This window comes from Poecilia reticulata, chromosome 9 (genome assembly GCF_904066995.2).
Source record: "Poecilia reticulata chromosome 9, P_reticulata-male-v2, whole genome shotgun sequence".
In the NCBI taxonomy this organism is placed as follows: domain Eukaryota; kingdom Metazoa; phylum Chordata; class Actinopteri; order Cyprinodontiformes; family Poeciliidae; genus Poecilia; species Poecilia reticulata.
The window spans coordinates 12,134,763-12,157,243 of NC_088838.1; the positions used below are offsets into that span (position 1 = coordinate 12,134,763).

Consider the following 22,481-nt stretch of genomic DNA (forward strand, 5'->3'; position numbering starts at 1 on the left):
AAAAATGGATGAAATGTATTGATTTAGGATTTTGTGCTTTATTGAAAAATGTTGAGGCAGTGTTACGTAAGTCTGGGCCTATTCTGTGTTGTCCTCAGGAGCTGCAGAGCAGCATCTTGTCTCTAGCAACCAAAATCCTGGTGGGTTGTGATGAAGTATTGGAGACCCTGCAGCAGGTGACCACTGCTCTGATTAACAGTGACATCTCTGACAGAGAGACCAGGTGAGCTTTTATCTGCATCCTTTTCAATTGAATAGAGATGTATCTATCAGACTTTTTTGGCCAGTACAGATTTGTACTTATTTCTCTTGTAGGAATATTATAAGAAGAGATAACAAAAGTGTTCAAAGTCGCCTTTCTGTTGTGTGCAGTCATTAATTATTTATATTAGAAGCATAGTCAACACTTAGCTATGTGGGAGAAATAGCAGTCATTATTAAACAAGGTTGAGTGGAATGGAAAACGGCTAACACTGAATCATTTTACTAAAGTAACAGCTTCCACACAGAAGAATGTTGTTTTCAGTGGAAAATGATCAGGCGTTTCAGTTCACTGGTCAAAAGTCAGTTTCCCAGTGAATCTTAATTTTTGTAGTGTGTAAAGATTAGCACACTTTATCTTTCCACCTTTTTGTTTAGCTATTTTATCACAAAACACATTTTAGTAAAACACGAGTCAAGGTGTTATTTCTTTTCTAAACAAGCCATACTCAATAAATTATCTGTCATAGCAAGTTATAAAAACACCTTTGGGAGATTTTTTGTAAAATGTATATCTTTTTACTTTTTTATGTGATTACGTTTTTCCTTCTTTTCCTTCCTTCTTCAGGTTAAAGGGATTGGAGCAGGTGACCAAGGCGACCATGCTTGGGCACCTTTTACCAGTGTTACTGACTTCTCTGATGCATCCCACCTTGCAGACGCTCACCCTTGCTGATGCCCTCATGCCCCAGTTGGTGCAGCTAGTGCTTTATACCAGCCAGGTCAGTATGGCCAGTCTTCTAGAAATATTTTATTACATATGATGAAAGGTAAGAGATATGCAAATTTATTTATTTTAATTTTTTTAGACTGCCTTGTTGCTTAAGACTCAGTCTCTCCTTTTCACTGAGGATCCTCTACCTGTCGGTGGCTCTCTCGGGCAGGGAGCTAAGGCATGTACTGCTGATGACAAGTGAGTTTTCCAAAGCGGAACTATTATTAAAATAATTAACATTACATAGTTTTTCTGTAAACGTTACATAAAATGTATTCATAACCCTTGAACCTCTTTTTATTGTATTTCATTACAGCCACAAATGTCAAAATATTTTTTATATTATTTTAGGTGATATACCAACACAAAGTATTGCATAATCATGAAGTTGAAAGAAAATAAAACCTGGTTTTCAACAAAGTATGGATTTGTATTTTCTCTCCAGAGTAACCAGTTATCTTTAGAAGTTACCTAATTATAAATGTCTTGACAAGGATAGCCAAATACGCCACAAATATGTCAATTATGAAAGTGTTTCAAGAAAAAAAGTAAATTGTTGAAAGAAAGTCCTACCTTGTTGTGAGCTGTGGCGAAAAGGAAGAATGGCTCTCACTAATTTTGTATCATTTGAATTTTTATAAAATGATCATCTGAATACAAGAATGGGTAAAACTTCAGTAGAAAGCTGGTAGAAACATACTTCAAGCAAATGTAACGGAAGCAAAAGGTGACTACAAACTCAAAAAGGATGAATACAAAGACTCTATAGTGTACAGTTTTTCTATTTGTGAAAGTTTTGAGTTTGAAAACCATGTTTGATTTATTTATTTTTTCTCCACTTCATAAGTAATCATTTGTGTTGGGCTGCCACATAAGCTCCCACAAAAATACATGCAGGGTTGCGGCTGTAATCTTTCAACATGGCAAAGCATTCAAGGAGGATGAATGCTTTTGCCATCCACTCTAATTGAATGATACAACTAGTTTACATCATAAAGCTTTCTGAACACCCCTGATTATTTGTGTCATTCAAATAAGAATTCTCGATGAACGAGAAGAGGCCGGGTTCTTGACTGGACTGAAGATCCCTGCTCCGTGGGCTGCTGGGAAAACGGTCGAGACGATGCACCCTGTGAGGGATAATTACAAGTTCAAGGAGACAGTACACATCCCAGGAGCTCGCTGCCTGTACCTGCGCTTCGATGCCCGCTGCTCCTCACAGTACGACTATGACAAGGTAATAACTCTGTCAACTGTAAGTACAAGTAATTCTCATTCTTTGAGACTTCTCCACATATTCTGTGCAGTTAATTGTAACAGCTGTGCCTGTTTACACATTCAGTATGTTGTATATTTCAGCTGGTTATCTATGCTGGTCCCAACACCAACAGTCGTAAAGTAACAGAGTATGGAGGAAACACTCTGGGGTATGGAAGTCGCAGTGTCTTAGGAACGGGTTGGCCTAAAGATCTTGTAAAGGTAATCTGGAATATGAATCACAAATGCATAGTGAGCCTGTATTAGCCGTTGTGTTTTAATTGTTTTTTTTTTTTCTGTTTATCTTATTCAGGTTGAAGGCGATACTGTTACATTTTCCTTTGAAATGAGAAGTGGCCGTGAACACAACACTCCTGATAAAGCCATGTGGGGGTTTGCCTGTACAGTCAGAGCTCAGGTAACAAGTGGAAGTACTTCCACCTCCATATCCCCAGCTGATTATTCACACCGGCAGTGCGAACGTCACCCCTGAACACACCGTTTGTTCTTGTTCAACAGGAGTCCTCTGAGGATGTCTCTGGAGGCCTCCCCTTCCTTGCAGACCTCGCACTGGGTCTGTCAGTGCTGGCCTGCTCAATGCTCCGCATTCTTTACAACGGGCCAGAAGTGACGAGAGAAGAAGAAGCCTGCCAGGATTTGTTGTGCTCAAAGCTTTTGCAAAGGTGACGCATCTACGCGGAAATGTTTCTCAAAATGTCCTCCGCTTAACGATTGAAGTGATACTGCAAAAGAACGTTTGGTGGAGATATGCGATACTTACAGACTTTTCTTGTTTTATTTTAGATGCCAATGGCAGGTGGAAGCAAACGGTGCCATTTCTCCAGCTCTCACGCCCAGCCCCTCACCACTGCCACTCACTATTGAGGAGGACCGGGAGTTTACTTACCCCTCTGATGTTCTCATCCCGCCTCCGGGCCTCATGCCCGGGTCCTACTTTGACCTGCCTCGTATCCGCCTTCCTCCAGGCATCATGAGCAGGCTGAGGGAAGTGTCTGGAAGGGCTCGACCACAGTTCCGCCCCAGCATCAAGTAAGGGAATCGTTCCATCACATGGAAAGGACATATTGCCTTAGATTAAGCACTGAGCGGGAATTATTTTGCTCTGTTGTCGAAGCATTTTTTTCTAAAACACAGATTTTTTTCTTCTTCACGTTGTTTTACGTCAGGGAGGTGATCCGTCCAGACGTGTTAGAAGAGGTTATTGTATCCTGTGTCATTAAACATCTGAGTCTGGTGGATGCTCTCCAGTCACTTGTGAACTATCAGTACAGAGAAGATCACACAGAGGAATATGACCTAGTCTGCAAGATTATGGCTGAGACATTTAAAAAGATCAATGCAATGGAGCGTCAGCTGCAAGTGAGTCTATAATTTGAAATTACTCACCGTGCTTTTGAGAAAATCCTCAAATATTTTCTTATGTCCTGCTTTGCTTTCAGAGTGTTGCAGAATTGGAACAGAAGTGGCAAAATGAGGTAGAAGAGGCTCAGCAAGGAAAACTGGAGAACAACACTCCTTTTTTTCACGACTATCACTTCTTTGAGGTATCATTCACCTGTCCTGTCTACATTATGTTTAAAAGATTAGAAAATAGAAAACACCATAGTTGTTTTATTGCCATTGAAATTGTTTTGTTTTTTTTCTTGCCAGAACAAAATGAAGGAACTGGAATTACTATGTTCCCTGAAGGAGGTTCCATTCGATTTCAGTGATTTAGAGAATGTTGTTCTAGCACTGAGGTACCTGGATTTTGCCTTTATTTTTTAAAAACAGTTTTTCTCACTGCATTAACTTTACACTTGCGTGCAAAAAATGCAAATTTATTCAAATGTGCTTGTAAAAAGTATTTTCAGTTATTGGCAGGGTTAACAGTGGTCTAGTCATGATGATTGCTCTGAAATTAGCTTACTGTGCGGTATGATCGACTGACATGATACTAGGGTACATTTATCCTACTAAATACCAAAATAGCTATTAATAATATACTGTTATACTACATTATATTACAGATGTTTAGAATATAATATTTTGTTATGGTGTACTTCAGCAAATGAACCTGTAAATATCTTGACAAATGCTGAAACTTTTACATCTGATTTCAACACACAATGAGAAAAAATCCCAACGAGTTTCATATTTATTTTTTAATCCATATTTATTGGATATACTAAAATAATGGCCATTTTATAATGGCAGTTTTGGTAGTCGTCACTAACTTTTCATGTATTCTCAAACAGGGAAAAGTTCTTCCAGGAAGTAAACACGACACTCATCAGAGGCATCGTCCCACTGGCTAAAACCAAAATGCTTGTAAAAAGTTTGATGAACCGCTCTGAGCTTCTTCTCCACGTTACCATCGCTCCACACTGCAGAAGTCTAACCACCACACCAGCTGGGACTCCAGGTCCAGGTATTCACTCATTTAATAAAAAAAAAAAACTACATATTTACAGAAAAGCAATTAGTGACATTTTCCTCAATCAAGCAACATATTTCTCAAACTAAGTGTTTTTTTTTTTTTGTTTGCATTTTGTTTGTGACAGCCTCCAAGTCGGTGTCAGATGCCAAGACAGTGATCCCCTTGGTCAAGCAGCCAGTCTTCTTACGCAGCATGTCTGCACCCTCTGACCTGGAGATGATTGCCAACCAAGATTTAGAGTTTACACATGCTCCACAAAGGTATTTAGTTGGTAATTGGATTAGACATAAAGTACCACTAGGACTTCAAGTTGAATGTTTTACTTTATTTATTTGTAGAAGGCGACACCACCCAACCAGTCATCGCAGCAGCTCATTCACCCTACTGCAGTCTCTGGCCATTGAGGACGGCAGAGACAAGCCAACATACAGTGTGCTGCTGGGACAGCTGTTTGCTTTCATTGGAACCACACCTGATCAGGCTGTAAGTTTTGGAGACATTATTATCGCCTGCCTCTTTGTTGGAAATATATGTTACCCCCTCCAAGTGAGAAACTCATGTAGTGAATTCTGGTTTGTTCTGTCCGGTTGTGTAGGTGTCGAGCAGCAGCTTCCTGTCGGCTGCGCAGACACGCTGGAGACGAGGCAGCACGCGGAAGCAGGCACTCGTTCATATGAGAGAACTGCTAACTGCTGCAGTCAGAGTGGGTGGGGTAACACATCTGGTGGGACCTGTTACTATGGTGCTACAAGGTGGCCCAAGGTAAGAAAAGATGCCAAGAAAATCTTAATGTTGTTTACTAAGAAGAGTGTGCACAAAAACTTGTTTTTCCTCTACATATCTGTTTGTCTATCATTTGTTCAGGATCGAGGAGCTGACCTGTGGTGGAATGGTTGAGCAGGTCCAGGAAGCTTTCGGAGAGACCATGACCTCTGTAGTGTCACTATGTGCTCGCTACCCTATTGCTTGTGCCAACAGTATTGGCTTGCTTTGCACAATCCCCTACACCAGGCAAGTCAATCGACTTTGAAGGATCGGTCTGGCAAAACGTCACTCGGTACAACGAGTCAGATTAACTTACCTGATCTGTCGCTATAGGAGTGAGGAGCAGTGCCTTGTTCGAAGTGGACTTGTCCAGCTCATGGATAGACTTTGCAGTCTGAGTGGTCAGAGAGAATGCAGCTCAAATGAGAAGCAGACCAAAAAGCAGAAGGTGGCCACAATGGCTTGGGCTGCTTTTCAGGTACTGGCCAACCGGTGCATCGAGTGGGAGAAAGTGGAAGGTTTGTGGTCTGCTCTCAAGTAAAGTATATTTTGTTATTGAGGTATGTTGTTTATTATTGGTCACCTTACTTGGTTTTGTCTTTTACAGGTTGTTCAACAGATGCAGTTCATTCTGGCCTGGCAAGGCAGGTTTCCAGCCTGCTGACCAATCACCTAGCCAGAGCAACAGAGTGCTGTGGAAATCAGGCAGCTGGCAATGATGCTCTGCAGGATGTACTCAGTCTGCTCAATGATCTTTCCAGGTAGAGCGAAAGCACTCCATATCTATGTTATTATATATTCCTTCTGTATACTTATACGTCCCATTGCTTTTTATCGCAGGAGCCACATAGGGAAAGCCATCCTGAGCCAACCTGCCTGTGTTTCTAAGCTCTTGTCCTTACTGCTTGACCAGAGACCCTCTCCAAAGCTAGTTCTTATCATCTTGCAGCTATGCCGAGCTGCACTGCCTCTCATGAGTGTTGAGGACTGTGGTAACGTGGCTTTGCCCTCGTGGAGTTACTCAATAAACACCCTAGATGCTGAGCAGCAGGATGCCAGTGACCCAGCATCACGTATTGCTGCTTTGCTTCTGGCTAAGCTGGCAGACTATGTAGTGCCAGGTTTGTGTCTCCAGCCACGAAGGACTTACTATATGTGCTCCTCCCTTTTCTTAAAACGATTTAAAGGTAATTATGATGATGCTTTTTCCTTTCACATTTAAGGGTGTCAGACCCTCCTTTCTCCCAGCTCCTCCGAGCCAGACACCAGTCTATCCCGGGCCAGCTCCAAAGGAGCTCTCAAGACAGAGGATATCGGGGAGGAAGCAGAAGCAGTTGATGGCAAGCTGTCAATTTTTATCCACAAAAGAGAGGATCAGTCATCCCATGAGGTTTTACAGCCTCTTCTTAGGTACTATTTCTTGTCGTCAACCAATTTCGATTTTTGTTGGCAAAATTAATATCAGTTTTTTCTGACTTGAATATTTTTCCACTCGCTCCAAAATGCAGCAGTTCTGAGGGGCGACCTTTTCGACTGGGCACTGGGGCAAATATGGAAAAGGTGGTAAAGATGGACAGAGACATGACAAAGGCAAGAGTTTTTATTTGTATAAAATAAAATTAGTTGCTGTAAGCATAAAAAAAAACATTCCTTGCAAAAGTATACGTTTTCACGTCGCCATTTTATAACCACTAACATAAATGCATCCCTTCAACTTGGACACTGCCACCACCATTCCATGGTGTTTCCATGGGCATGGTGTTTTAAAGGTGATGGGTTGCGTTATTATTGAAAAAGGAAGACTGGAATTTTTTATTATTTAATGCTCCGTTTCCCTATCTGGCTTGTCGATTTAGATGTAAAGCAGTGTCTTGGTAGGATAACCACTGTGCCATGATTTTCCATTTTTAGATGTTTAAAGTTGTTCCATGTGATGCTGAAAGGTTGGGATATTGATTTATAACATAAGCCTGCTTTTAACCCTGCCTCCCTTAACACACACTTTATCCTTGACCAATCTGCTATATTCCTTGGTCCTTATGATGCTATTTGCTCACTAATGTTCTCTAGCAAACATTTTGGGCCTTACAGGACAGATGGACTTATAAAGAGAGGATATTACAAACAGGTGGTGCTTATTTACTAATGAGAGGCTTGCACTGGATTTTATTAAGAGGTTTTAGAGTGAAGAGGGCTGAATACATATTTAAGCTACACTTTTAATAGTTTTTGTTTGCTGTAAAATGTAAAAACTATGCATAATTTTTCTTCTACTTCCCAGTAATGTTTCATTGTTTTGCTCCGTCACAAACTCCCATTAAACTACATTGAAGCTTTTGATTGTAATGTGACAAAATGTGCTCAAGGGGTATGAAAACTTATGCAAAACACTGTATAGACCTAAAACATATCCATGCCTTCTATCAAAGCAAGTTTTCTAGTTGCTTTCTAAACTTTGTATTCGTACAATTTTTATTGCCGTAGAGTGGAAGCTGTGAGGTGATCACTGAAGAGGCAGCGGCTGCCCTGAGGAAGGCCAACAAGTGGGCTCAGTCTGGACTGATAGTGAGCGTCGGTCCACCTGTGGAGACAATGGCTCAGGAGGCGGCAGGGGGCATTACGGCTGGCGACAAAAAGAAAACGGCACAGACCGCCGTTTGTAGGGACAGGAACGCTGAATTGGCCAGGTGCTACTTGTTTGATATGGTGATGAAGTGTTCAAAAGAACTCAGCTTTTACAATGTACAAAAGCAGGAAATATTGTTCATATCAAATTTGTGACAGTTGGAGATTTCGTCCGTGGTTTAACATTTCTTTTTACAATCGCCGCACGATAGGTCCGACCCAGTCCGGCCATTCATCAGCGGTCACGTTGCAAACAGTATGGCTGCTGAGGTTATTGCCCTGCTGCACAGTCTACTCACTGCTCCAGAATCCAACACTGCACAGATCTGGACAAGCACCGTCGAAAAAGTAAGACATAATCATTCTTTTCTGTTTCACGGTTTCTATGCTTCATAGCGGTGCTGAACACTGTTCTTTGCAGAAACTGCTAACATAATGCTAGACCTTTACATATTATTGCAGTTTAAAGCTTTTTTATTTCTAAATAAATTGTCAGTTAAAACCTTTGGTTGTTTTCCCTCTTTTTTAGGTGCTTTCCCGAGCTCTGATGTTTATTCCTCAGCTGGGAAAGTATGCTGAGAGCATCTTGGAAAATGGTAGCAGCAGTGGCAGAAAACTAGCCAAACTGCAGGCCATCGGCAGACAAGCTGTTGCTGCTCTTTGCGCACTTGGGGGCTTCAAGGAGACAATTAAGATTGGTTCTGAAGTCCAGGTCAGTAAAACAAGACAAGTATTTTTCTTCATTATATATACCTTGTGCTGTTATATGTCACCGTTAATAGTCAAATATGATTGTCAGCATTGTTACAGTCATTCATCTGGTTCACAGGTGGTGGGTAAAGGAGTACTGGGTAGTGTGGGCATAGTAATGTCCATAAATGAGCAGGAGGGCATTGCTACTGTCAAATTTCCATCCTGTGAGTACAGAAGAGCTTGCAAAGCCTCAGACGTCCTTACAGTACCAATATCACGCCTCTGCACTCCCAGATCTGAGGTGAGAATTCCAGTCACATTACAGCTCTTATTACTATGGAAAATAAGAACCTGATTATTTCTTATCCTGTTTTCTCCCTTTTCTGATCTCTACTAGGCTCTTCCCATTTATAAGCTCTCAATTACAGAAAAGGTGGTTCAAGCTGTGCAGTCTATGCTTCTGCCACAGGAGGGCAGTCTCTCCATTCATACGTCCCTACCAGCTACTGGAGATGGCTCCAGCCCAGTAATGGCTGCAGTGCGCTTGCTGGCTGAAATCAGAACTAGGTTAGGGAGCGCTATGATGGATATATTTGACTTGTTTTGAGAATTGTGACTGCTGGAGCTCTGCTAACAGGCAGAAAGAGCTCTGTAAGAATTTGGAAACATATGACCTCTTTTCAAAATCGGCAAAGTTTATTATAGACATAAAAAAATAAATATTGGACAGAAAGTTCTTTTTTTAAATTAAATTTCATGTATTTCACCTTTAAAGTTTACACTGTGAGATTGGTTCTCGAGTACATGGTGTTTTGAAATATTTACATATTAATATTTCATATTTTTTGTGTAAATATTTAATCTGCAAATGCAACAAAATTTGCCCAAACATCTATTTAGTGGAGAGTAATAAACACATCAATTTCATTCGAACTAAAGTAAGTGCTCCTACTATCATGAGGAAATTGGGAAGCCCTATTTTTGCTGACTTCACTTAAGAACTCTTATTGCTTTTTGTGCAATAAAAAAAATTATATTAATGAAAGCTATTATTGATGTAACAATTAAATGACTTCTAATAAAAAGTGATGGCAACTATTTACACAAAGAAATTTTGTTAAAAATTTTTTTTTTTACCTTTTTAAGCATCTGGATTATAAATATTTATATAAACCCTATTGCATTTAATTTTGTATTTATTCTGTTTTTTGGCTTTGTATAAATTGCCTTGAATTAAAAGAAATCATATTTCCTTCCCCTTTCACCTCCAGTTTTGAACAAATATAAGAAAAAAAAAAGAAATTTACCTGATGGTATTTGGCTTAAGCGTCTCCAATTTACAGCAGAATGATAGACGCAGTATCTGCAGCCAGATTCCTCTTCTGAGCATCCTAAATGGAGGAAAATGTATCTCCTTGTAGACTTAAATTTTCATATAAAATTTAGAAAAATATGATTGTTAAACAAGTTTTTTTCTTTCCAGGGCATGTCTGGTGATGGCACAGCTCTTGGAGGACAGCTCCTTCTGTGAGGAGTTCATTCAACAGTGTCCAGCTGCTGTGGAGGTTCTAAACCTGGTTGCCCAGGAGTGCAGCCCTGGTGAGCAAATGAGGAGCATGTTAAAGAAAGCTTCTCACCACTGGTCTGTATTTGTCTGACAGGTGGCCTCTTTTCATCTCGTGCAGGAGAGCGTCTTGGTATGGTTGAGGCTCAGTGTGAGAGAGTAAGAATGCTGTACCGGGACTGTGCTCGGCCACCGCCTCCACCACTGCAGACAGACAGACGGCAGGTAGGTGGCAGTAACTTCCTACTTCACCTTTTTTTTTCCCACAAGAGCACTTAACACATAAAAGGTGTCACCTCTCACGTAACATGTCTCTGTTGTTTTTGGACAGTCGACAATATATATGACTGCAGGAGAAAAAAAATCTTATATTATTGTCAAAGAAAGTTTTATTACAACTTTAATTCATTTAATTTTTTTTCCCTTTTTGTTGAGAAATAAAGTAACACAGTGAATGATGTACTGCTGTTCATGTATTACATATGTTTGGATTATATGTGTGATTTAGTTGCTCTACTTTTGTCTGTCTGAATGGTTTTGCTCCTTTAATCTTTAATCTGTTCGTTATGCTAGCCCAAGGAGATCACTTGGTGTCCGTCCAGAGTGTTTCCTCCAGTCCGTGCTTGCTTGTTCTCCTCCCGGCTGACTTCCGTCACCTTCCTGGCTGATCCGAGCGCCGGAGGCGGTCTGCCCCGAGGAACTTTCATCTATGCCACCTCTCCTGTGCCAGTTCAGGTATGAAGGTTTTAGTAAAGTCAGATTTTCTTGCGATTATTTTTGCCATGACAGAAGTATTGATAAAATTACTTATTACAATGCAAGTTAAGAATGTCATCAGTGTTGTTTTTTCCTCTTTTTGTTGCTGTAGGCACCATCCTTTTACTGGGAGATAGAAGTTGTCTCCTATGGAGACTCTGAGGAGGACAGTGGGCCAATAGTGTCCTTTGGTTTTGCCACAGAGGCAGAGAAGAGAGACGGAGCATGGACCAACCCTGTTGGCACATGTCTGTTTCACAAGTAAGTGCAGCTATATATTACTTTTTTTTATCACATGGTGTTCTGTAGGACTTGATTGCTGACTAACATTTTTGCCTATGTGTCTGTCTCCTGTCTGCTTGCGATGCGTCAGTAATGGTAGGGCGGTGCATTACAATGGCTCCAGTCTGCTGCAGTGGAAAAGTGTCAGACTTGATGTGGTCCTACTTCCTGGTAAGATAGGAGAATAAACATGCTTCCCATAATGTTTGAATTAAAGTCTCTGTTTAGTTGACGTAAAGTTGCAGACATTGCTTTTCCAAAAGTATTTTTTTTTTCATAAGCAAAATGTTAAAACATTCCCAATGTGTGGTTTTGATTTGGCTGTAATGTAGATGATAATCTTTAATTTGGGTAAATACAGGCGATGTGGCAGGAATTGGCTGGGAGCGCTCAGAGGGCACACCGCCCCCTCCTGGCCAGGCCCCTAAAGGAAGAGTCTACTTTACTTACTGTGGTCAGCGGCTACATCCTAGTCTTGAAGATGTAGCAGGTGGAATGTGGCCTCTTGTCCACATTCAGAAGAAGGTAAATCTATGCTAAGATTAAATTAAAAGCTGCTTCTCTAGATTGATCTTATGCAGTATACGATTTTGTTTCTCTCCATTTTTTTTTTTGCAGAATGCAAAGATCCGTGCCAACTTTGGAAGCCGGCCTTTTGCATACGCAGAAGGCCAAGCACACCGGAATGCAGCTGACTTATGTGTAGACCTAGCAGAGGAAATAAGTGCAAATTTTGAAGCGCTTCCCTTTGCCATGGCCTCAGACAGTGATAATGATGCAGGTGCAAGTGTCACTTCCGACTCTGGCTCTCATGGCCCCCCCTGTCGGATTGCAGCCGTTGCAGTTCCTCAGCAGCGTATGTCTCTTGCAATCGTTTCAGTGTTTTATCGAAAACGCACAGACTTCCTTTTTTGTTTACATGTTACTCCCGCTAATAATAAAGTTTTCTCTTTTGACTTTTTCTGTTTTTACAGAGTACAACAGTGATCTGTCGTGCCATTACAAGGTGGAGCTGAGCTATGAAAACCTGTTCACCTCTGGGCCTGACTCACACCCCCCACCTATTGCTGATGATGAGAGTGATGACGAGGATGATGACGATGTTCCCAGAGTGAGATTAGTCCTCAGCATCTTTATACTGTGTTTTTCTCCTTTGTTTCTTCTTTTTTGTATTAAATTTGATTTGGGTTTGACTTTAGGAGGATCACTATGCTCTTCTGGTGAAGGCTTGGGAGACGAAAGTATTCCCTACTATTCGTAGGCGGTTCCGTAACGAGGCTGAGAGGAAATCGGGCTTGGATCAAATCAAGGGAGCCCTTCAGCTGGGTAAAGAAGATAAAGAGATTTAACTTAATTGGCACTTATGACTTAAATCACTGAATGCAGTATTTTAAATATACATATATATTTTCCTGAACTGAAATGGAGAAATAGTGAATTTGATGGTAAATCACCGTCTTAAATCCCATAAAGGTTATTAGTTTTAGGTACATTAAACGGAGAAGATTCTTTCAAGTCAAACTAAAATGCAAACAGTATTGTGTTTAACTAATTTTACATATATGAATATATGATGTTTGATGAAAGTATGTTTTTGTGTTTCAATAACACAAAAACACCACCACTTTTTCCACCTGAGAAAAGGAGGGCAGACAGGAAGTACGCACAAAATGAGAGCAATTCTTAGCAGTTCTTGTTGAATATCTACTCTCTCCTACCTTAGACATTGTTTGTGTAATTGACAATATTTCTGTGCGTTTCCCTGGAAACAGGCATGGTTGACATCGCAAGGCAGACAGTGGAGTTCCTGTATGAGGAGAATGGTGGTATTCCTCGTGACCTCTACCTTCCTACTATTGAGGACATCAAAGATGAGGCCAACAAGTTCACTATTGACAAAGTCCGAAAAGGTATCGCATTACGTATTTAAAGATTTTTTGGCATCGCACAGTGGGACTAAATGTCCTCGTAGTACTTCATTGCTTGTTTTGAGATGTATTGAAGCACTTACATTTGGTAAATGATTGTAATGTTATGTGACTAACATAACATACTTTATTCACATAGGGTTGACTGTGGTCATCCGCTGTCCTGACAGCAATAACACCAACAGCACGACTGGAGGAACAGCGCTGCCCAAGTTTGCTATCCGTGGAATGTTGAAGACGTTCGGTTTGCACGGGGTTGTGCTGGATGTGGACTCCGTAAGTCTAATCATTTGTGGTGGGCTTCCTTGTTTTGGCCTCACAACAGATTTATTTGTAAACTAAAGCGTTTCATGCGTTTGTTCAGGTGAATGAACTGGTGCAGGTGGAGACGTACCTCCGCAGCGAAGGTGTGCTCGTCAGATACTGGTACCCCATTGAGATGCTCGAGCGTCCGCCAGCAGGTTCTCGACGCACTGCGGCCAACGGCCTGGTGTCTTTGGACAGCAGTAACATTCAGATTCATAGGTAATATAAATGCAAAGGGAATGAGTGTGATGCATCTGAATCAAAGATCTGGGTTTAATATCAGTGTCGCCGCTTTTCTTTAGGGAACTCCTTCGATGCGAAAGCGCGCTCGCTCGGTTATACTGTCGCATGGCTCTGCTCAACATCTTCGCCCCCAAGAATCCCCACACTTTCACTCGTCTCTTCCACATCCCTGCGATTCGTGACATAACTCTGGAACACTTGCAGCTGCTGTCTAATCAGCTGCTGGCTCCACCTCTCCCTGGTGAGAATACATTTTAAAGAACCGTATTTCTTTGTTTGTCATGGGAATTTTCTAAGCTATGCTAAATTCTTTCTTCCTGCAGATGGCACCATCAGCTCCAGCTCCATTCTCTTGGCTCAGTCGGTGCTTCACAACCTCGAAGGTCAAAGTTGCTCTCCCACAGACCTGTTTTATCAGGGCAATGCTCAGCCCATCCGGGAGTGGTTGACCGTGGCCATCACTCGTGCCTTGCATCAAGGAGAAGAAAGTTTACTGGAACTCACAAAACAGATTTGCTGTTTCCTACAGGTTAGCTCTACAGCCGGTGAAATTATTGATTAATCTTCAACTTTCTATGTTTTCTCACATTATAACCACAAACCTAACTGTATTTGGGGGTAATGTTATGCAGTTTACCAACACAAAGTAGTGTGTAATTATGAAATGAAAAGAAAAGGAACAAGGTTTAAATTTTTTTTAGCAATTAAAATCAGAAATTGTGTGTATTTTTATTTTCTTTTTTTGCAATTATCTTCAGTATTTTGAGTATTTTGCTCCCTTTACGCCTGCAAGTCTTTGAGTTACTCTTACTGTAGCAGGATTGGACGTTAAAAGTATCTTTAAAGCATCTCTACAACATGATTCTACCACCACCAGGGTTTACACTAGAGGGATAATGTGTTGGGGATAATGTATGTTTAGCTTGAAGACTAATAGTCCAATTTGGTCTTTTTGATTTACATGTTTCTGTTCCCTAAAGGCTTGTGGCAAATTAGTGGCTGTAAAGTGAATAAATGTGAAGAAGACCAAGGACTATGAATGTTTTTGTAGTGAAGTATATGCTTCTGGTTATTTACTCATTGCTGCACACAAACTATCTCGTATATTTTTCAGAATGCACCTGAGCAGTTTACATCTGAGGAGTTTCCTGTCCTGGAGTCAAAAGTTAGTATGGATGTTAGTTTTCCCGGAGCGGCGTTTGTGATCGTCTCCTGCAAAGAAAGTCAACTGGGCTGCCGCAAAGAGTGAGCCACATCAAACACACAACAGCAGACACTTACAATTGAGCTTCCCTAGCTTCACTTTTTATGTTTTTGAACTTCTTTCGTATCTTGTCAAAACCTTTTAGCTCAAGCTTGTACAAGGCCCCCTGGACTCGAGTCATGGTTTATGGCCTGTGTCACAAAGTGCGAAGAAATGGCCAGCTGAATCTGATGGAGGCAGTGTGTTATCCTCTAGATGCCTCTCCTACCAACACAGGCCTTACGCCCCCTCCCACCACAAACCAGTACCCCTCTGTTATCATTCCCACTGACAAAGTGCACATCAAGCTCGGTGAGTGTTTTCATTACGAGGACGAAATTCTTAAAGAATAAAAAGAAGCGCTTCTAAGTGAGTTCGATCTTGTTTTGGTTGTAGGAGTGTCGCCCCCTCCTGGTGCTGTGTTGGTGCTCCACTCCTTACCACTAGAGTTTCCTCTGGCAATGGCGTTTGCAGAGCAGCTGTTGACGTGGAAGCTGGGGGAGAGCAGCGAGCGATCTGAGGATGAGTTGGACACTGTGCCCTCATCGGTGCTGCTGCAGGTGGTAGAACTGCTCGGTAGGTTTCCCTTTATTTCACCAAAATAAAAGCTACACATTGACCAAGGTATTACATGCTTTCTACTGTCATTGGTGACATTACTTTGTGTTTAAAGTATTGATTTGGTAAGTAGTTTTTTTTCTTTCTTGTTAAAGGGGCAGTATTATGTAAAATCAGCTTTTTTGAGATTTACATCCCGTTCTAATGTTCTAATATTATTCTCTTATCGAAAACATACCTGGAGTGTTGTTTCAACTCTTTTATGTATGTTTGAGAAATCCTTTAATCTCCTGTGGCAACTATTCAGGGTACCTAAACGATTGCTCTCACCAAACGCTGCATTTTCCATGGAGCTCCTCCTTGGATCTGCAGTCTCTAAGCCAAGCTTCTGCCTCACAGAGTAGCCCTCTCCTGTGCCTACCCCACTCAGCTCCTTCAGACTAGCCAGTAGCAATCAGCAACCACCTAGTGGAACTGCACATCTGCTAAGCTAATCATACGAGCTATTCCTCAATAGTGTTGTCAAAGTTTAATGGATAAATGTTGTGATGACTTCCTAAAGGTGGAGTGTCGGTAAGAGCAGGAGTATCTTAAAGAGACAGAGGCCCAATTTCAAGGCATTAATTGACAAATCAAATTTCGTTCAAGTCATGTTTGATATATACAGCATTTCTATAACTAAGGTAACATAGTTACGTGATTGTGATGTTAAATATCACTGTGCCTGGAAATGCAAAATACTTTGCTTTAAACATGTGCATTAAAATTTTCCAGATCAAATATTGATTCAAAGCTGCTAGACTTTATAAACTCCACAAACACAAATGTCCTAAGATCGCAGTTTCTAACATTTCTGTCTTGTTTATAGGCGGATTGCTTTGGACTACTGATCTGGCTCCCTCCATCAAGGAGCTCATCTTTCACCTGCTGGCTGAACTTTTGCGGAAGATCCACCACTTGGAGCAGCGCAAGAGCCCCTCTGGCCTTTCCAGCTCCATTGCTCTGCTGCTGAACCCCTGCCTGGCAGTCCTAATGGCCCTGCAGACAGAGCTCCGAAAACTTTACGACAGGGAAACTCAGGGATGGGCGGCTGGATGCGCCGGAGGAGGATCGTCATCTGGAGGCATAGCGTTGGCGCTGGGGGCGGAGCAGAGCCGGTTCTCCACCTACTTCCATGCCATAATGGAGGTGTGTTTGGCTGTGGCGGAGGTGACGCTTCCTCTCAATGTCGGCAGCTCTTCGGTGGGACCCCTCTCCTCCACCAGCGCACCAAACCTCAGCGACTCCTCCTCCTCGTCTTCGTCGTCCCCGGGCCAGACGCCACAAAGCCCCAGTTTGCTTTCGAAGCGTAAGAAGGTGAAGATGAAGCGTGAGAGGGCAGCAGCTGCTGTGGCAGCAGCCGCCTCTGGAAAGAGAACAAGCGGAGGCACGAGGCTGTCAGAAAGTGACAGCGCCCTCCTGAACATGGCGGGCAGCAAACCCGAGGACATGCTGTGGTTCCACCGCTGCCTCACCCTCCTGATGATTCTGAGGCATCTCGCCAATAAGGACCCGCAGGGCTTAAGCGTAACCAGCGACGCCGTGACGGACGCTTGCCAAGCTCTAGTGGGTCCCACGTCTCATAGCCGCCTGCTGGTACTCTCAGGTATCCCCACACACCTCGAGGAGGCGGTTGTTCGAAATGCCATCCGCAGGGCATGCAATGCACACGGAGGTCTGTTCAAAGATGAAGTCTTCATTCCCGTGCAGGAAGAGGATCCCAAGAAGAAATTGGGAGCCGGGGTTTCAAGCCCACACGATGGCAAAGCTGCTCCAGAACCTGACCGACCTTTTCCCACAAATGGAGGTCCTGAGAGTCCCGACAGCTCCAGCAGTGTCACTCCAGCTTTAAGTGTGAGCGCTTCGGCTTCCACCAGTCAGACCTCCATTTGCAGCTCCTCTCAGGGGGTCTCTCGCACAGTCAGCGAACTTTCTGTCGATCAGGAGCTTTCAGCTGTCCCCCAGCTCACGCACGCTGCCGCTGCTTCGGCAGTGACATACCCCCAGCAGGCTCCTCAGGACTCTCAGACTGTCTCCAGTCAGGAAAGTCTAGACACGTCGCTGTGCAGCACGGGAAGCCTGGGGAGTATCGGCAGCTTGGGGGAGCCTCTGGACAACACAGACACACCGTCTGCCTCGGATGGAGCCTCTATGCAGACAGTCACTTCCTTTGAGAGCACAACAGCTACAGCCAGGCCTATCAAGGGCTATGCTGTCATTGAGGTGAGGTGAATCTGTTGCAAAAGCATTCACACTGTTTGAACCAGTGATCTAAAACTTCATTCCTCGAGGGCCAGAGTACTGCAATGTTTAGATGTGTTCTTTGTCTTACACACTTGGATTAAATGATGAAACGGGTATACTGCTACAGAGGCAGTATTATACTGTACTACCTCAGCAGGGTATGCGGAGGTAGTCATCTACAAGTTGGAGTGAACCTGCCCTTTAGGATTGGAGTTTTAGCGTGCTGCCTTAAACGTTTTCAAATTTTGTTCCTTGAAATGAAATAAAACAAAATTTGCGTTCGGTTAAATATAGATCCGCTCTCGAGCGAAGGTGGAAAAGATCCGTGCCAGTCTGTTCAACAGCGGTGACCTGATTGGTTTGTCCAGCCTGGAAGGTGAAGAGGAGCTGATGGAGTTAACCAACGAGGAGATCCTGACAGTTTCCAGTGTTAACCAAAGCCTGTTTGACACACAGGGAAGCTCTGCTCTAGAAGACTACTTTCTGGATAAGTCGATCAAAGGTTGGTGTTAAACATTAAAGTTTCACTGTTTTTATAGATCAACAGTGTTTCTGTCTAATCTAATCTACCTTCCTATTCCAGGTGAAAAACTCGTACCAGGAGCGAGAGACGTCCTGACCGATATTTTTAAAAGCTGCGTGCACTCCGAGCAAATGTTGAGCCTCACACCGGCCAAGCCCGTGAAGGTGTCTGATATTTTCCTCAGCAAAGAGCAGATTAACTCTCAGACTCCAGGGAACCTGCTGCACACTTTCTTTACCAACGTTAGACCTCCCAAGAAAGTGCTTGAAGACCAACTCACTCAGGTACTCAATGAGAAACTTTACGGTTCTCTGTCATACCTTCAACCATCCAACTTTGTATTTGACTGTGATAATACTTCAAATCTTAAAATTGCTTCTTTTCTTCACAAGTAGAGTACTGTAAAAAGTCAAAAATAATATTAGATTTTTTTTTTTATTCATTCAGATTTTACGAAAGTATGGAACCCCCAAACCGAATAAGAACAAGTACAACAAAGCAGGAAAAGAACAACATCAGGGTAAGGTTGTGAGCACCAAGAGACCCATCACAAAGCCTCTCACCAAGGAGAAATCAGTCCTCAACAGTGTTAGGTGAGCCATTTTCTTGCAAAACCTCATATGACGTGTGTAAAAAAAAAAAAAAAAAAAATTGACATCAAACTAAATATTTTTTACTTATTTCCAGAACTGCGCTGAGTGAGAAGAAAACTGTCTTAAAGCCAAAATCTCCTGAGAAATCGAGGCCAGATGAGAAAGACGTAGAAAAATCCCCCTCTAAAAAAACTGAAGGTTGGCAAAAATCACATCTGTTGTGACTACACATAAATACATTCAAAACATTAGAAAAATTACTCTTACTTCCATACATATAAAGTTTGAGATTATTTTTTTATTTGAATGGTGTAATTCAAATGGTCTAAAAAGCTTTTCAGTAGAAAGTAGACTTTAATCTAAATCAATTCTGTCTTCCAAACATTATTTACAACTTCCAAAACCATTATATCTGACTCAGCTGAATGTTTTTTCTCTTTTTATTAGGATGTAAAAATGTGGGATGGGGTTAAATTATTTTAAAGTAAAAATAAGTCTGATTTGACACAATAGTTTATGATCTCTTCTATTATTTCGTTTAGTGCCAGAGGAAAAGTTCCTGACACTGGAAGGTTTCCATAAATTTACAGTCGATCGGGCAAAGCAAGACATCCGCAGTGTGTGGCGAGCCATTTTGGCTTGTGGTTACGACCTTCATTTTGAAAGGTGAGACTTAAAGGATCATCTCGTCCACTTGAAATGCCGTAATTACCATCACAGAAGGAAAGGTGTTCTTCAGAAAGTAGCTGTCAGTTTTGCCATTTGGTCTTCAACAACATTTTATCTATGCAAACTAACTTTCCACGGATTAGAAAAGCATCTTGAATTATCAGAATCTTAAAAAAAAAAAGAAAAAAGTAATACAGCTGTTGCTTGTTTTCAGCTCTACATTTCATCAGTGCATTTGTCCCAGTTAGAGATGAACCGACCAGAATAAGAATTAGGAGATTCACATACTGCTAAAGTTTGTATAACTGTCTTAAAGTCTCCTACTGTAAAAACATGTGTGTCTGTTTTTTATGTAATGCTAAAACTTGTCTTTATATTGAAGGTGCACGTGTATAGACACTCGCCACGCCCAGAAGGCCTGTAGAAAGTGGAGCTTGGAAATGGATGTGGCGTTGGTGCAATATATCAACCGGTTGTGTCGTCACCTGGCTATCACTCCAGCCAGACTGCACCCCCACGAGGTCTACCTAGATCCCAGTGATGCTGCTGATCCCCGTGTGGCCTGTCTGCTCAGTAAGTCGCTTACTTGCCTTTTTTTATTTTTTAGCCTGAGCTTCTGCAGACGCTGCGGGTTCTTTGATAGTTAGCAGTTTTGAAGCCCACAGAAAATTGTTTTAAATGATCTGTTTCCACCCTTTTATTAACTTTTGTGCCTTTTTTAACTTTAACTTTCTTTTACTTAAAAAGGCATGAAAGTTAATGTTGTTTTTGTTAATGTACTTAATGTACTTGTAGAATTTAGAAAATTGTTGGAGTTCCTAGTTTTGAAGCACTTGATGCAAAATTTGCACCAATTTTCTCAAATTCTGACTTCTGATCGATGAACAAGTTCATCTCAGAATGATTTCTAAAACATTCCTATCTGCCTCACACTTGTGTTTTTGTCACTCAGCTTTATCTTTGTGATTTGGTGTTTTTACAGATGTGCCTGTGGAGAGCTTGCGCCTGCGCTTTGCTTTGCTGCAGTCCCTCAACAACACCCTGGAGAGTTTCTTTCTGCCACTGGTGGAGCTGAGACAGACGCACACGTATCAGAACAGCATTGCGGCGCTGTTGTGTGAAGCAAAAGGTGAGCATCAAGTCAGAAACAAATCTAGCAGGACTAAAAGCATTTGTACGAGATGCTGTGGTTTTAATATTTGAAGCTTGCTGAGCAAATAATGACATACAGGCTTCATGCAAATAAACTGTTTCAAGTTGAGGCTGACTGATGTTAGAAATTATTGCAAGCTGAAACTTTTATTTATTTATTTTTTATTGTAGTGCTTGAAAAATGTAATCTTTGTACCTCCATCTCCTTCTGATAGGCCTAGTCTTCTACGACACCAAGGTCACTGTTATGAACCGAGTATTAAATGCTACAGTACAACGTACAGCTGACCATGCTGCTCCAGAGATTACACTGGACCCTCTAGAGATTGTTGGAGGTAGACTTTCTTCCATTTTTCGTCACAGGACATTGTGTTTAACCTTCTGGATATTGTAACACTTCTCTCCCCCGCCCCCTTCAGGTGAAATTAGATCATCAGAAAACACCTACTTCTGCCAGGCAGCACGCCAGCTCTCCTGTGTGCCATCGTCTCAGCTCTGTGTGAAGCTGGCCAGCGGAGGAGATCCAACATACGCCTTCAACATCCGCTTCACTGGAGAGGAAGTTCATGGGACAAGTTAGTGCTTCCCTCGTCATGCCCCTTTTTTTTTTAATGCCCCGCTTTTCTTTCATCTATTTTATTTATCGCTGTTATGTTTTTTGTTTTTTTTTTAATACCTAACTGCTATTGTGATGACTGTGTCTATCCAGGCGGCTCCTTCAGGCATTTTCTGTGGCAAGTGTGTAAGGAGTTACAGAGCTCAGCACTTTCCCTGCTGCTTCCCTGTCCCAGTGCTGCAGCCAACCGGAACAAGGTATCATTTCATTCCACATTACATTCATCTTCCCATCAATGCATTACCGTAGCTCTATTCAGTGCTTTGTGAATGTTTTTAAACCTCTTTTGACCTGTTACAACCACAATTTGTGTTTTATTGAGACCTTGCACTATAGAGAAATGCAGTGCAGTGTAATTGGGAAGAGGAATCAAAATGGGTGAAAGTGTCTTTTTTTCAGATGTGGAAAGCTGTTAGAGGCAATTTAAAAGAAAGCGATTTGGAAAGCGGTTCTGTTGACTCATGAGGTCGAGTCTTTTGAGGCCACTTTGTGTCAGACACATAAATTTCCAATAAAATGGACTGAAATTTACGGCTGCAACGGGACACAATGTGTGAAAGTTAAAGGGCATGAATACAAGGCACCGCATCTGCTGATCTAGTATCAACATCGTCTCCGTTTTATGTAAAACATATTGTAAAGAATATCATGAGAAAGATGATGTCATTGTAAATATTCCTAATCTTTCTTTGTTTTGCTTTTATCTCCAGGGGAAGTACATCCTGACTCCCTGCCCTATCAGCTATGCAGAAGAGCAGTTGTTGCACTTTTTCGGTCAGCTCCTCGGCATAGCCATCCGTGCAGACGTCCCCCTGCCTTTGGACCTGCTGGGATCGTTTTGGAAAGGCCTCGTTGGCGAGCCTCTCGACCCAGAGCAGGACTTGCAGGAAGCCGATGTGCTCACCTACAACTATGTCAAGAAATTTGCAAATGTGAGGAGTGCAGTAGGAGCGTTTTCAATCACACCCAATTCGATATCCAGCCAGATTTTGACTGTCATTTTTTTTGT

General features: G+C 42.0%; 1 protein-coding gene across 2 annotated transcripts in view; it reads left to right on the forward strand.

Moving 5' to 3' along the window:
* The window catches only part of hectd4 (HECT domain E3 ubiquitin protein ligase 4), a 37,792-nt gene that overhangs the window by 11,933 nt on the left and 3,378 nt on the right, over positions 1 to 22,481 (forward strand). For both annotated transcript variants that reach the window (XM_008419091.3, XM_008419092.3), the window contains exons 18-72: positions 99 to 223; positions 830 to 983; positions 1,071 to 1,174; positions 2,015 to 2,213; positions 2,336 to 2,455; positions 2,547 to 2,651; positions 2,753 to 2,916; positions 3,038 to 3,283; positions 3,421 to 3,613; positions 3,694 to 3,798; positions 3,905 to 3,993; positions 4,492 to 4,664; positions 4,798 to 4,933; positions 5,012 to 5,156; positions 5,269 to 5,435; positions 5,538 to 5,684; positions 5,772 to 5,956; positions 6,046 to 6,199; positions 6,279 to 6,559; positions 6,662 to 6,848; positions 6,947 to 7,028; positions 7,923 to 8,125; positions 8,276 to 8,411; positions 8,593 to 8,775; positions 8,893 to 9,057; positions 9,154 to 9,323; positions 10,240 to 10,355; positions 10,442 to 10,545; positions 10,894 to 11,055; positions 11,189 to 11,337; positions 11,450 to 11,529; positions 11,720 to 11,883; positions 11,977 to 12,214; positions 12,333 to 12,469; positions 12,558 to 12,684; positions 13,131 to 13,268; positions 13,426 to 13,562; positions 13,651 to 13,811; positions 13,895 to 14,076; positions 14,159 to 14,364; positions 14,950 to 15,080; positions 15,185 to 15,390; positions 15,475 to 15,654; positions 16,505 to 17,898; positions 18,214 to 18,421; positions 18,503 to 18,726; positions 18,890 to 19,035; positions 19,130 to 19,233; positions 19,578 to 19,701; positions 20,087 to 20,277; positions 20,687 to 20,833; positions 21,072 to 21,191; positions 21,276 to 21,431; positions 21,566 to 21,669; positions 22,183 to 22,404. In XM_008419091.3, coding sequence (XP_008417313.1) covers positions 99 to 223; positions 830 to 983; positions 1,071 to 1,174; positions 2,015 to 2,213; positions 2,336 to 2,455; positions 2,547 to 2,651; positions 2,753 to 2,916; positions 3,038 to 3,283; positions 3,421 to 3,613; positions 3,694 to 3,798; positions 3,905 to 3,993; positions 4,492 to 4,664; positions 4,798 to 4,933; positions 5,012 to 5,156; positions 5,269 to 5,435; positions 5,538 to 5,684; positions 5,772 to 5,956; positions 6,046 to 6,199; positions 6,279 to 6,559; positions 6,662 to 6,848; positions 6,947 to 7,028; positions 7,923 to 8,125; positions 8,276 to 8,411; positions 8,593 to 8,775; positions 8,893 to 9,057; positions 9,154 to 9,323; positions 10,240 to 10,355; positions 10,442 to 10,545; positions 10,894 to 11,055; positions 11,189 to 11,337; positions 11,450 to 11,529; positions 11,720 to 11,883; positions 11,977 to 12,214; positions 12,333 to 12,469; positions 12,558 to 12,684; positions 13,131 to 13,268; positions 13,426 to 13,562; positions 13,651 to 13,811; positions 13,895 to 14,076; positions 14,159 to 14,364; positions 14,950 to 15,080; positions 15,185 to 15,390; positions 15,475 to 15,654; positions 16,505 to 17,898; positions 18,214 to 18,421; positions 18,503 to 18,726; positions 18,890 to 19,035; positions 19,130 to 19,233; positions 19,578 to 19,701; positions 20,087 to 20,277; positions 20,687 to 20,833; positions 21,072 to 21,191; positions 21,276 to 21,431; positions 21,566 to 21,669; positions 22,183 to 22,404 — 9,876 coding nt within the window. The remainder of the gene's footprint in view (positions 1 to 98; positions 224 to 829; positions 984 to 1,070; positions 1,175 to 2,014; positions 2,214 to 2,335; positions 2,456 to 2,546; positions 2,652 to 2,752; positions 2,917 to 3,037; positions 3,284 to 3,420; positions 3,614 to 3,693; positions 3,799 to 3,904; positions 3,994 to 4,491; positions 4,665 to 4,797; positions 4,934 to 5,011; positions 5,157 to 5,268; positions 5,436 to 5,537; positions 5,685 to 5,771; positions 5,957 to 6,045; positions 6,200 to 6,278; positions 6,560 to 6,661; positions 6,849 to 6,946; positions 7,029 to 7,922; positions 8,126 to 8,275; positions 8,412 to 8,592; positions 8,776 to 8,892; positions 9,058 to 9,153; positions 9,324 to 10,239; positions 10,356 to 10,441; positions 10,546 to 10,893; positions 11,056 to 11,188; positions 11,338 to 11,449; positions 11,530 to 11,719; positions 11,884 to 11,976; positions 12,215 to 12,332; positions 12,470 to 12,557; positions 12,685 to 13,130; positions 13,269 to 13,425; positions 13,563 to 13,650; positions 13,812 to 13,894; positions 14,077 to 14,158; positions 14,365 to 14,949; positions 15,081 to 15,184; positions 15,391 to 15,474; positions 15,655 to 16,504; positions 17,899 to 18,213; positions 18,422 to 18,502; positions 18,727 to 18,889; positions 19,036 to 19,129; positions 19,234 to 19,577; positions 19,702 to 20,086; positions 20,278 to 20,686; positions 20,834 to 21,071; positions 21,192 to 21,275; positions 21,432 to 21,565; positions 21,670 to 22,182; positions 22,405 to 22,481) is intronic.